Below are 14,522 nucleotides of genomic sequence, written 5' to 3' on the forward strand. Positions count from 1 at the left end.
CGTGACGGTCATTCTTTACTTTGGGCAGGATGGTCTCTATGTGTCCCTGTTGGTGTTTCCCCAGCCCCTTGCCAGGGATGTATCCCATGTCCATCATCATGCCTTGGGCGGGGGTGGAGTATTCATTAATGAGTTTGAGGCCTAAGTCTCTCATGACATCCCTCCCCCATAAATTGACCGGTAGAGGGAGTACATAAGGGGTGACTGTACCCTCTTGTCCTTCAGGGGCTCGCCATTTCAATGGTTTGGCACTAATTGAAGGGCTTGACTCATATCCTAAACCTTGTAATGAATGTGAGGATTGGGTCACAGGCCACTTGGAGGGCCACCAGGTTGCAGAGATAATACTTTTATCTGCTCCAGTGTCTAGGATTCCCTCAAAGCTCTTTCCCTCTATTTGAAGAGTTAATTTTGGTCTGTCTGCTAAATCTAATACTATGAAGGCTGAATCCCAGTCAGAGGAGCCGAAGCCCCTTTCTCCCCTCTCCGTGTTGGTAGCAGGATAATTGGCGTGGAGACTAGGTAAAACTAAGAGCTGGGCTATGCGGTCTCCCGGGGATATAGGATAGATTCCTCTGGGAGCCGAACACATGATTTTTACCTGTCCTTCATAATCTTGATCTATGACTCCGGAATGAACTACCAGGCCTTTCAATGCAGCAGAAGAGCGCCCTAGGAGTAACCCAATGGTATTTGGTGGTAGGGGGCCTTTAAAGTCTGAAGGGATAGGCTGAACTCCCATCTGTGGAGTCAACACTATTCTGGTGGTGGCACGGATGTCCAATCCCGCGGAACCTGAAGTGGCTCTCCTTGGGGGGCCTGGTTGTTCCCGAATGACACTTGCGTGCTGGTTGCCCCATATATTTGCGGGCCCTGGTGACGGGGGCCCCTCTGGGCGTTTTTTGGCAACTCTAAGGGTTTCCCTTCTATATCTTTAATAGACCGGCACTCATTAGCCCAATGCCTGCCTTTCTTACACTTAGGGCACAACTCAGGGGTCTTTTGGGTTGTTTGTTCTGAAGCTGGGCTCCTACACTCTCTCTTTATATGTCCTAATTTCCCGCATTGAAAGCATTTGATACTTCTGTTAGTGATCCTGGCTTGTTTGTGGCTCTGTAATATGGCTGCGGCTAGGCCCGCATTGGTGAGTGGCCCTCCTATTTCTCTACAGGCTTTCAACCAGGCATGTATCCCTTTTTGTTTCCAGGGTGTTATCGCCTGTCTGCATTCCTTGGTACATTGTTCAAACACTAATTGCTCCACTAGGGGCATTGCTTGTTCCTGATCTCCAAATATTCTGCCTGCGGCCTCCATCATACGAGCGACAAAGTCAGAAAATGGCTCGCTCAGCCCCTGAATAATTTTTGTCAAATTGCCTGATACTTCTCCTTTGTTGGTGAGGGCTTTCCATGCCTTGGCGGCGCACGTGTTTATTTGTGCATATACCTGTAAGGGGAAGGCGGTCTGGTCGGCTACCCACTGTCCTTGGCCCGTCAGCATATCATATGACCATGCAGGCTGTCCTTCGGCCGCGTTTGCGCGTGCCTGGGTCATGCTGATATCATGCCACAATGCCTTCCATTCTATGTATTGCCCCATACTAGAAAGGCATGCCTTAGTTACATATTGCCAGTCTGCGGGTGTCATGGCTGTCTCTGTTAATCTCTCAACTTGTGCTATGGTATAGTTAGCACTGACTCCATAAGCCCAAACGGATTCTGCTAACTCCTTAACTTGTTTATGGCTCAGGGGCTGGTGAGAGCGTACACCGTTATCCTCAAATACAGGAAACATTTGTCTAATTGCCTGAAGAGTATCTGGGTGGCAAAAGGAGAGTGCGCCACTCACGTAAGGTGGCGGGGCAAAGGGCGTCGGGGGACACCCTGCTTTCATTTTTTCCTTGGTCCGCTTTTCAACTTTGCTGGTTCCCTTACTTCTACACTCTGCGGTTTTATTTTCTTCCCCTTCCTCTGCGGACGTTAATTCCTCCTCAGATTCCCTATTGGAGAGTTGGAGGTCCCTCAACTCTTTCCAGGGGTATTTACTATTTTCTCCGAGGCGATCGTCACTCGCTTCTCGGGGCTCTTTCGCTTTTGCCCTAGGCGGGCTTTCTCCCTCACTCTGAGGTTTCTTTACCTTCGTTTTTGTGGCCTTTTTTCGGCCGCGCGCGCTCTGTTTCCCGTTCCGTTTCTGACATGCTCTCTTGGATATCTGTCAATGCTCTCTGACCTTCTTTTATTACCTTTTCACATCTCTCATCTTGCAGACAAGCTCTAATCAGTTTCCAGAGGGGCCTGGTGCCTCCCCTCAGGCTACCCTCCTCCTCCTCTCTATCAAGATCTTTCCCCAGTTTGTCCCAGCTCGGGATTGAGAGGGACCCTGAACAAATGAACCAGGGGGCCACACGGTCTATCTCCTTCACAAAAGATCCTAAGACTTTGCTGGAGACCTTCAAGTTTCGCTCTTTGAGAGCTGTCTGCAGCGCCGTGACTAATGACGGTGCATTCCCCATGGTGCCTCCTTATTTACAGAGAACCATCAACCATCATCCTAAAAAGCAGGGGCCTCTCGGAACTTACCCCTCCAGGCTTTCTTCTGACCTGCAGTTCTGAATCCTCTCCAGATGTCTGAAGGGTCCTCCCTGTGCCGGTGATGTTCTGGTTCCCGGGATTCGGCACCACTTGTCGCGCGCCCCGTCCTCGCCGGCAAGAACAGCACGCAACAACAGCAGGATTCTTCTGCAGAAAGCTTTATTCTTCAGCTCTTTGTGAAACAAATGAGTTGGGCAGGACCCAGAGGGGAAGGAGAGGCTTGCTTATATAGTTCTCATGCTCTGACCTGGTTGGTGCGGCTCCATATGCCTTATTAGCATAACCATTTGGTGGGTCTCATTGGTCCTTATGCCAAGGCGCAATTAGCATGTAGTTTAGTGGTGTGGGATGATTTGTCATTAGGAAGTTCGGGGCCTTCCGGCTGCCCTGCATGGGGCGCTATTTTCTGAGCGCGGCTGCCAACAGGACATGAAAATTAAATGCAATGTGGGATCCTGGATTGAACTGGGCCAGAAAAAGGACATTAGCTGAAAAACTGGCAAAATTCTAATAAGGTCTGTGGATTAGTTACTACTACTGTATCAGTGTGAATTTCCAGATTTGACTAATTATATTATGATTACATAAAGTGTTAATTAGGGGAAGCTGAGTGAAAGGGGGAACTCTGCACTATCTTTACAACTTTTCTCTAAGTCTAAAATCATTTCAACATAAGTAAAAAAACTAAACACCGGGGATCTTACTAAAACACATATTCCGATTTAGTAGGTCTGGAATGAAGCCTGAAATTCGGCTTTTCTGAAAAGCACTCTGGTGACAGCCTACTGGTCCCAGCAGCATACCTGAGTAGCAGGTCTTTTCTTCTTCCCGGTGCATTGAGGTGAAACTGACATACAGTATGAAGTGAATACTTTGATGAGATTTGACATGTATACACCCATGAACCCACTGCCACAATTAAGATAATGAAGTTATTGTTGGAAGGCAATTCCACATGGATCTTTCGTTTCTGCTTGTCTTGTGAGCAGAGGCATTGAGACCTGAGTTGTAAAAGAGAGAGTGTCTCCCTCTAGAGTGAAGGGCAGTTTTGTTCCCTGTCCAACGAAACAAAAATTATCTCCTCTGCGAGCAAACATCAGGCACATTTACTATAGATGCTAGTATAAAAATATTCATGGCAATGTTGCTCCAAAAGCCTCAAGTTTCCTAAGGTTGATTCCTCAGCTGTACTGCTAACCCACTGTAGAGCATTCACCTGCATTCTCCACACAGGAGTTGAAAGGCAAAGGGAACCATTGCAAATATGATCATGATGTTTGCTGTCCAATGAGTAATCAAGTCCTTTATCTCTGACTCTAGGGTCTCCAATCTTCTGCCAGTATCCATGGAACTGTAAGCAGTTGACTCAGAGTAAAATTTCAAGTTCTTCTCAGTTCTGGAGTGTTCTGTGATGAAGCTGGGATGTTGACAAGAGACAGGACTTTCTGGGAGAGAGACAGGACAAGGGCCTCTGAGTAAGTCAGAGGATATGAGAATTCCCTGGGATCTGGTAGCTAATGTTCTTGCCCAAGTGCGGGGTGAGGGAGAAGGGGAAGTTAGCAAATTTAACATACTAGCCTTAGAGTCTTCACCTCTGGTTCTCTTCCTAAATAGCAAAAATCCCCTATTACTCCCTATCATCCCCATTTATTTTTTCCTACAATTTCTTTTACATAAGCCAGATTCTTTAAAAATATTGCTATAAAATAGATAAATTTCAGAAGTCAGCTCCACGTATCTCCATAATACCCCTCCCTTCCTTGTCCTCCTCCTTAGACTAGTATTACTTTGAGTAAAATAAAATCAAAACTAAATCCCTGCCTTTCTTCTAATAACTGAATGTTTACCATCTTTTAAATGTCCTACTATGGAACGATACCATGAGTTACATTATGGTCCAGGAATGGAATCCAGATCATCTGACCGAATCCTCCACTGTACGGATGTCACTAGATAGGTGTACAAATCCAAAGCAATGAAGTTCAGAGAAACACTGAATAAAAATGTCTTTAATTCACAATGTATATAGATTATTCACTATTTCATTGTAGTTTACCAAATAATTTTAGATGATAATTTTCAGAAGGGATTTTTTTTTTTTGAGAGGGCATCTCTCATATTTATTGATCAAATGGTTGTTAACAATTAACAACAATAAAATTCTGTACAGGGGACTCAATGCACAATCATTAATCAACCCCAAGCCCAACTCTCATCAGTCTCCGATCTTCTGAAGCACAACGAACAAGTTCTTACATGGTGAACAAATTCTTACATAGTGAATAAGTTCTTACATGGTGAACAGTACAAGGGCAGTCATCACAGAAACTTTCAGTTTTGATCACGCATTATGAACTATAAACAATCAGGTCAAATATGAATATTCGTTTGATTTTTATACTTGATTTATATGTGGATCCCACATTTCTCCCTTTATTATTATTATTATTATTTTTAATAAAATGCTGAAGTGGTAGGTAGATGCAAGATAAAGGTAGAAAACATAGTTTAGTGTTGTAAGAGAGCAAATGTAGATGATCAGGTGTGTGCCTGTAGACTATGTGTTAATCCAAGCTAGACAAGGGCAGTAATACATCCACGGATGCAGAAGATTTCTCTCAAAACGGGGGGTGAGGTTCTAAGCCTCACCTCTGTTTATCCCCAATTTCTCACCTGATGGCCCCCCTGTGACTGTGCCTGTCTTAGGTTGTTCCTCCCTTGAGGAATCTTACCCGTCTCTGGCTAACCAGTCATCTTCCGGAGCCATACAGGGAAATGTAAAGTTGGTAAGTGAGAGAGAAGCCATATTGTTTGAAAAGGTTAGCTTTTTACTTCTTTGCAGATTTATGCCCTGTGGCTTCTATGCCCAGCATTTGTCTTGAGGTATCTTTACCACTTGGAGGAATTATGATACTTGGTAAATTCGATATGAGGCATGAATTCTATTTCAGGGTTGTAATTAGGAAGGAAGAAGAAAAGCTATAGAAGTAGCAGGCGGAAGAAAACATGGGAAGATTATTTCTTTGACATATCTTCAGAAGGGATTTTTAACAGCTGCTAGGTTAATTCCATCACATTAGTATTTGAAATTATCTTTCCTCCAGTTATTTAAAATTTTTCTAAATATTTAAAGTTACAGTACATTGTCACAACAAATTATATCATTTTCCCACCACCAAGAATTAACTCTGTTCTCTAGTCATTTCCCTTGTGCAAGAATGTGGAGTATGGAATAAGGCTAACAGGGCCTAAGAGGCGGGTTGTCAGAAAAGCTTTCTTCTATCATAATCCTAAGACCAAAATTTATCTTGAGTCTCAAGTGCAGTTAACATATGCTTATTTCCTCATGACCTTCTTAATGTGCAGAAACCAAGCCAAGAAGTAATATTAAGTAAGAATTTCTGGGTAAAATTTTTTAAAAATCCAAAAGTTAAAGTAGACAAAAAGTTAAGGGAAAAATTCACATACACATGAAAAATATTTCTTTTTGCTATGCATCTTACATTTTATTGATAGATCTTAACAATGTTTATGAGGTTCTCAATGACTATTTAATAAAACTATGGAATTTGTAAAGAGCATCAGAGAAGTAAAATCATGAATTTACTGATGGATACAAATCAGAATCTATAATAACTGTATTGCACAAATAGGAAAATTTCTAATTAATTTTCCACAAAATCATTTTGAAACATTTAAGCAAACAAGTTTATTTTAAATAAAAAAGATTAGAAACATTATGATAGCTATGCACAAAGTACGCATTTGTACACTCTATTTAACATTCTAAGTAAATGTATCTTTGACACTTTTTTGCTATTCTACAGTATTAGTACCCACTAATGAGTGCAGAAGGAATATGAGAACTCTTCTGCGCAGTACTTTATAAAATTGTGTTCAAGTACTATATACATTTTGCCTAGAAGGATTTTTAAATGCTACTTAATAATTTCTTTAGTCACTGGACTGATTTTTTTTAAGTTTTTAAAAAAGATACTCATTTAAAGATATGGCTCATTTAGCAAACAACTCAATTAGCGAATGGGCAAAAGAGGAACAGACATTTCACTGAAGAGGATAAACAGATGGCAAAGAAGCACATGAAGAGATGTTCAACATCATTATTAATTAAAGTGCAAATTAAAACCACAATGAGAAAACCACACACCTATTGCTAAATAAAAAATTGTGACATCAAATGCTGGTGAGGATGTGGAGAAACTGGATCACTCATATACTGCTGGTGGGAATGTAAAATGGTAGAGCTCCTCCGAAAAACAGTTTGGCAGTTTCTTGTAAAGATATGGCTCATTTAAATTGGAAAGCTTATATCGCTTATTTTCTAAATATGTAAGAGAGGTATCTGTACAGATATGGCTACTTTATTTTAATAAAACAAATTTATAGCAAAGGGGGAAAAACAGTGGAAATAGAATAATGGAACAGAGAATTTCAGGAATACCTGATTCTGGAGGTTCCTGCCTCTATCATTCCCATTGACAAGATCATTTCTGCATTCCTCTAGGGGAAGGATCCCATGGGAATATGGTGACAAGATAGTAACTTAGAATAGATGCTAGTATAAAAATATTCATGGCAATGTTGCTCCAAAATTTTTAAATCCAATGTGATTCTGGATCACCTATTTGACTTCTTAGGGGCTACACATTTTGACTGGTTTGAACTACATAACCTGGCTTTAGGTTGATGATGATTCTAGGACCAGACAGGTCCAGAGTATGGTATAATTCTAACTGAGAAACATGATCTAAATTTGCCAAAGAGATTCAGAATCCTCTGGGTTACATTCAAGCCTTCCTGACTATCTGGGATGACTCTAGACCCACTTAAAATTGAACAACTCCAGTGTCCAGCTATGTCTCCCCTCAAAGAATTAAAAAATTCTTGCCAAACTTCTCCGCTAGATCTTTAATTAAAGATTGGTCCCCAGTACTAGTGCCTTGCAGAAGGGGCTAATTCTGAAGTTTCTTCCCTCTAACACCAGTGTTCTTAAGATTCAATCTGTTAGTCATCCATAGTCACAGCCAGTGAAGAGAAAGGCTTTAATTGTACCTTAGAAAGTTAATATAACTATGTATTTATGAATGCCTATCCCTACACAAATATATATGCACATATATAAACATATAAATAATTTTTAAATTAAGCATTATAAGGATTCTAGCTCTCAAAACAAAGTAGCCCTTCTTAATCCAATAAAACATATTTTACTTGTAATAAAAACTGTTCCCTATCAACAAATGTATGTAACATTAAGAATAAAACACATATGCAAAAAGAGTTGCACTTATAAAGTAAAAATTTCATCCCACAGATAATGAAGGCACCAAGTTCAGTTCTGTGGAAGTAGATGTGGTTTCTGTGTTCAGGGAACTTCCAGTTTAGTGAAGTCTTGCCCAGAGGCAGATAAAAGAGAGTGATCATCTCTTTTGTTAAGAGATGAAAAGGAAGATCAAATCAAAGATGACCTGCAGACATTAACCCTACACTGAAGTCATGAACCCACTCATTAAGACCACAGAGGATGCAATCATAGGGACATGGATGGTAGATAAAAACAGGAGAAAATTTAATGTTATCATGAGATTCTCTTTTACCTCATTAACCAGCGAAGTTGAAACTCTAAGATACTACCAACCTCTTTTTGCTAGCAACCATTTCCTAAGCTAACATATTATAATTCAGTATATCCTAACAGAAAGTGACTTTATTTTCTATGAAATCAGACCTGCTGAGAAGCAGAATCTGTAAGAAATAATATGCAGCTTTCAAATAATTTTGGTAAGAAAGCCCTTAATTGGCCACTAAGCTTCATAAAAAGGACAGAAGAAAAGAAAAAAAGAGTAAGATTCTATCTACATAATGGGATCTGACTTACAGTAAACAAAACACCTCTACTTAAAAACATTTCCAACTCTTAATTAATGGAGTTACTGATACTCTATTTGTTCTAATGACTCCATCAAAAATTTTTAATAATTTAAGATGACAAAGTTCACTGAAATGGAATTTGCAGAAATGCAATTTGATCCTTAGTTCTATGTGTCTAACTCTCTTGAAACGGACATATCTAACAGCAGCCACAAAATTCCCATTAACAGTCACTTCTTTAATTACATTATTATTTACACCTAGCTCTGGTAACAGTAGGATTTCATGTGATAAAGCCTAACCAAGAGAGAAATAAATTCATTATTGCTACTAATCTGAAACAAACCTAACCCACATGTAGGGAGGGGCAATAACAGAACGGGCTGGAAGGTAGTCAACTGCCTTAGGACAATTTTACACTTGGCCTGAAGCTACTCACAACTCTCACTCCTCCTCTACATGGTTTCTATCAAGAAAGTTAGAGAATGTAGACCTGGTGCTGCTCGTCTCTGTGGAGCCCTGGCTCAGTGGCCATAGGGCAGTGAATTAGCACAAATACACCCTTATTACGTCTACCCACAGCACATGTCTCAGAGATCAGCAGAATGAACAACAAAAAAAAGATACCCGGACAAGTTAAATACCCCAATGAAGGCAATTCTTCAATCACCAATAAATCAGGACACTTTCTTGAAATTAAGCTCTGTCAATGAGGCACTTAATAAAAACAAAGGACACTTATGAAAGCATCTAGTAACTAAGAAAGATAAAGATCACAAGAAGAAAGGCAAGATTTATACATCTTTTGCATTTTGTAAAAAATAGGATGCTATACTTCAGCAGAAGTTTTCTAAGAAATGAGGTTTGAGAAGGAAACTACAGTATTTTCTTGTTCCTCCTGAATCAATACCCCTTTTAGTTTCATTAACTAAAATGATTTCTTCAGTGCTTTCCAATTCATAAACAATGCTTCGCTTTTGGTTAAACAAGGAAAAATTAAGGCAGTGTTTTTAAGCCCAATAAAAGAAAGAAGTTACCAACAAATAAGCCTGAGAGGGCCACAGAGAGCTCATATTAGGATAGCACATCAAGCAATTATAGTTTTAAATATAAAATATTTGCTTCAAAAATTGACATTTCTTTTTCTTACTTTTTAGCTATATGTACTTTGAAGAGCCCACTTAATTTTAAAGAATTATGGGAGCACTTTTCACATGATTCTGGAACACAGCATGAATGGTGCTTGACCCAGAACTACTAACTCAGATAGCAAACAATCATGTTCATATGTACCACTGACCCTGTATAAAAAGGCAGAGGACCCACGACTGTCAAAATATCATTGGAAATGGCTAAAATCCTTTGGAATTTGCTACAAAACAGAAGATATAAAATTTTGAGGTATTGTTGCCTTAGAATGTTACCAAGGTTTGGATGAAAAAAATAATGAGGGTTTTTTTGTTTTGTTTTGCTTGGGCAAAGCTCATTTTAAATCTTCTCTTCTCATCATCATTGTATTGATTATCCCTGAGCTTTATCTCCTGTGCCTGTCATATCAACCAGTCATCTGTGGTTTCAGTCATCCAGTGAGTGCTACGTCTTGTTATACCAATTCATGGAGCGTTTCACGGCTTTGACCCAGTTTTCCATATTCATTTCATATTCCTGCCATTTCTTCTGTGGCTTGAAAATCATTTCACTTTGCCTCAGTTTCTTTAGTTCCTCCTTATCAGTCCAGAACCCTGATAACAGATGAAAAAAAATTAATCTCAAATTTAAGACAAATAATGAGTCCATATAGTTTATCCACAAACCTATGTGAGCTGCTGCAAAGGTAAACAATTAACTTAAGACACAAACCAAAATAATTTGTTATTTTTGAATTTCGTTAGATTGTCCTTGGGAATACATACATCAGGATTTTAAAATCTTTTCATTTCTAATTATCAGTTTTATTTCTGTGTGGCAGGGCACCACTCATTTCTAGAGCAGCCACACCCTCTCATCATTTAATTTCATGACTTGCTATTAAGAAAGAAAAAGTAAGAAATATAGAAATTTTTTATACAATTAAAGAAAAGCAAAGATAAATTAAGATTTCTGTCATATAGGTAAGGTAAGCAGCAACTCCCTGGGATATCCATAAAATTCTAAGTTGGGAATGAATATAATAAATAGTCTCTTTATCTAATTATTGTATTTCATGTAAATAATTTACATTTCAGTTCAAGATAATGTCGTAGTTCTGCTATGTATTATTCTTTATAAAGAGGATCATGAGATTTATAATACGTAAAAAGCAGCAAGAAAAAACATTTATAACTATAATTATAAGTACTCTGGAAAGGTAGAGGTGTCTTGTTGATGAACTTGGTACATCTCACCTACACTGAAGTATTAACCTAGTTGAGAAGTCTTCATTAAGTATATTTTAATCTCTTACCAATGAGGCTGACACATAAAATTCTTTCTTGTAAAATTTTCTGTCAGGTAATCTTTCTATTTACAAAGTCAGCATTTTAGACATCCATATTTAGAGATATCAATTAATTTATGGAAATTATTAAAAGACCAAAGATAGTTTTCATTAGCATACTAGAGTTAGATAAATCTAGTCATGAAAATAAGCATGTTCTTAAAAATCTTTGTTTCCTGAATTTATTATTACAGTTTAAGGCATATATATATTTTTTTTGGTATCATTAATCTATAATTACATGAGGAACATTATGTTTACCAGACTCCCCCCTTCACCAAGTCCCCACCACATACCCCATTACAGTCACTGTCCATCTGCATAGTAAGATGCTGTAGAATCACTACTTGTCTTCTCTGTGTTGTACAGCCCTCCCCATGCCCCCCGCACATTATATATGCTAATTGTAAGGCCCCCTATTTTCTTCCCCCACCTTCTCCCTCCCTTCCCACCCATCCTCCCAAAGCATATGTATTTTTAAAAGTAATTTTATTAAATTTGTATAAATAGATCCAGTCTCTGCGTGAATTTTGAAAATATAAAGGATTTCTGGTCTCAGATTTCTGAGAGAAAAGCAATCCAACCAGAAATCTCAGCTTTTCAGAGAAGGAAAAACTGCTTCCCATAGTCAGTGAAGTATCTTTGTATGGAAAAGCTATGAAATTAAATATAGACATAATAAAGTAGATCAAATTCAAGCTACTATGTTACACATGAGAATAATTTGCATTTGTTCATTATTTAGAAGCATTTTAAATGTTAAGATAGTCTGACATATTTAGTCTTACAAGGTAAAAAGGGTAGAAGAATTTTATTAGTCTTATAAACAGTACTAGAATGTTTATGAGCATTTAATTTACTGTAATTGTAAGCTACCTCTATTCATTTTGTAAGAGTTTGTTTAAATATTTGAGATTTCCCCTGTTATAGTTCCAAGTTTGCCAGTTAGGCATATGAAAGAAACCATTAAAAAGAAAATCAACTACATTAAATTTGTAAGAATTGAAATATACAAAGGAATTTAAATATGTAAATGGAAATGATTATTTAAGGGAAGTTATTTTCTTCTACTTGAATTAGTTAAATATGAATCAATGCTAAGAAAATGCAAACAAAATCACAGTGAGATATCATGTCACACCAGTTAGAATGGCCACTATACAGATGGCATTAAAGATGGCGGAGTGAGAGGTGAGACAGAGGCTTCCTCCTAAAACCACATATAATATGAAAATATAATTAATACAACTAATCCTGAAAGAGCAACAGGAAAGAGGACTGCGCCAGACTGTATACACCTGGAAAAAAGAGCAGACCTTATGGAACAGGGTAACGTACCAAAGCTGTGGCCTGACAGGATGCAAGTCCTTCCCCCACCCCAGCTCACCAGCAGGAGGGAGAGAAATGGAGCAGAGAGGGGATGGAGGCCTAAGACTGCTGAATACCTAACTCCAGAGATCTGCTCTGGGAGCACAAACCTACATTTCATGGTGCTTTCATGATACTCTCATGATTAGGGGGTTGGAAAGCTAAGACAGGAAGAATTCCTGGAGAGACTGAGATTCTGGCTACTTGTGGAAAGCAGGGATCCATATCCAGCTGCTCTTGAACAAAAGAAAGGAGAGCAGTCTGAGAGACTCCCTAATAAGGAAGCCCTTAGCAAGAGGACTGCTAAAGGGGCAAGAATTGCACAGAGCTTACTGCTCAGGGGAAAGGACAGGTAGACAAAATTGTCCGGGTGCACTCTGCCCAGCAGATTGGGAGCTTTCACGATTTCCAGGTACTCCAGCTCCCTGGCTGGCTGCACAGTTCCAAGCACCCCCTCCATGATACACAGCTGACTGCGCCATTCTCCCAGCCAGCCCCACCTGGCTCGCAAACTGGCACACCCTACCCTGGTGTTAGGCCAGCCAGAGGGAAGATCTGTCTAGAGCAACTACAAACGCAAAGCATAGAACCTTATACCTGTGTGCTCTGCCCACTGGTTCAGGCACTGGAGACAGGCATAGAAGCCGGGAGGCAGAGAACAGCTCTTTCCTCCCCCCAGGCACCAATACCACTCCCCTGTGACCCTGGACATTGCTTCAGGGGCTGAGCAGCTCCAGAGAGTAGAGCTTCTGGACACTAGAGGGCGCCATATACAAATATGAAATGACAAAGGAACCTGGTTCACAATAAAATTAATATAACTCCTGAGAAAGATTACATGGAACTCTCATGACCCTTCCTGAAACAAAATCCAAAATAAAAATCATTAACATGCTTATGGAGGTACGGAAAGATACTCAAGAACTCAGGAATGAATTCCGGTCGGAGATCCAACTGTTGAAGAGCACAATGGAGGGTGTTAAAAGCAGATTAGATATGGTGGAGGAGACAATAAATGAAACAGAAATTAGAGAGGAGGAATACAAAGAAGCTGAGGCACAGAGAGAAAAAAGGATCTTGAAGAATGAAAGAACATTGAGAGAACTCTGTGACCAATACAAACGGAACCATATTCGCATTATAGGGGTACCAGAAGAAGAAAGAGAGAAAAAGGGATAGAAGGTGTCTTTGAGGAGGTAATTGCTGAAAACTTTCCCAATATGGGGAAGAAGATAGTCTCTCAGGTCATGGAGATCCACAGATCTCCCAATGCAAGGGATCCAATGAAGACAACACCAAGACATACAGTAATTAAAATGGCAAAGATAAAGGATAGGGAGAGACTATTAAATGCAGCCATGAGAGAAATAAGATCACATACACAGGAAAGCCCATCAGGCTATCAGCAGACTTCTCAGCAGAAACCTTACAGGCCAGAAGGGAGTGGCAAGATGTATTTAATGTAATGAAGCCGAAGGGCCTGGAACCAAGATTACTTTATCCGGTAAGATTATCATTTAAATTTGACATTTAAATTTATCTATCATTAAACAATTCCCAGATAAGCAAAAGCTGAAAGAATTTACCTCCCACAAACCATCTCTACAGTCAATTTTGGAGGGACTGCTACAGATGGAAGGGTTCCTAAGGTTTAATAGCTATCACCAGAGGTAATAAGACCACAGTAAAGAAAGTAGAACACCTAAATACTAATCAAATGCAAAATTAAATTAACAATCCCCGAAGTCAATCAAGGGGTAGAAAAAGAGTACAGAATATGATACCTAATATATAAAGAATGGAGGAGGAAGAAAAAGTAGGAGAAAAAGAACCTTTAGATTATGTTTGTAATAGCGTATTAAGTGAGATAAGTTAGACTCTTAGATAGTACGGAAGTTAAGCTTGAACCTTTGGTAACCACAAATCTAAAGTCTGCAATGGCAATAAGTACATACCTATCGATAATCACCCTAAACATAAATGGACTGAATGTACCAATAAAAAGACACAGAGTCACAGAATGGATAAAAAACAAGACCCATCAATATGCTGCCTACAAGAGACTCACTTTAAACCCCAAAACATACACAGCCTAAAAATGAAGGGATGGAAAAAGATATTTCATGCAACTAATAGGGAGAAAAAAGCAGGTGTTGCAGTACTTGTATCAGACAAAATACATTTCAAAACACAGA

The 14,522-nt window shown here is 39.2% G+C and overlaps 1 protein-coding gene across 3 annotated transcripts in view; it reads right to left on the reverse strand.

Moving 5' to 3' along the window:
- Nucleotides 1-6,776: 6,776 nt before the first annotated feature.
- GK5 (glycerol kinase 5) overlaps nt 6,777-14,522 on the reverse strand; it is a 69,199-nt gene continuing 61,453 nt past the window's right edge. For all 3 annotated transcript variants that reach the window (XM_037005347.2, XM_017641867.3, XM_073232324.1), the window contains one exon: nt 6,777-10,225. In XM_037005347.2, the coding sequence (XP_036861242.1) occupies nt 10,077-10,225 (149 nt within the window). In that variant the 3' untranslated portion in view covers nt 6,777-10,076. The remainder of the gene's footprint in view (nt 10,226-14,522) is intronic.

Source organism: Manis javanica, chromosome 3 (assembly GCF_040802235.1).
Source record: "Manis javanica isolate MJ-LG chromosome 3, MJ_LKY, whole genome shotgun sequence".
Taxonomy (NCBI): domain Eukaryota; kingdom Metazoa; phylum Chordata; class Mammalia; order Pholidota; family Manidae; genus Manis; species Manis javanica.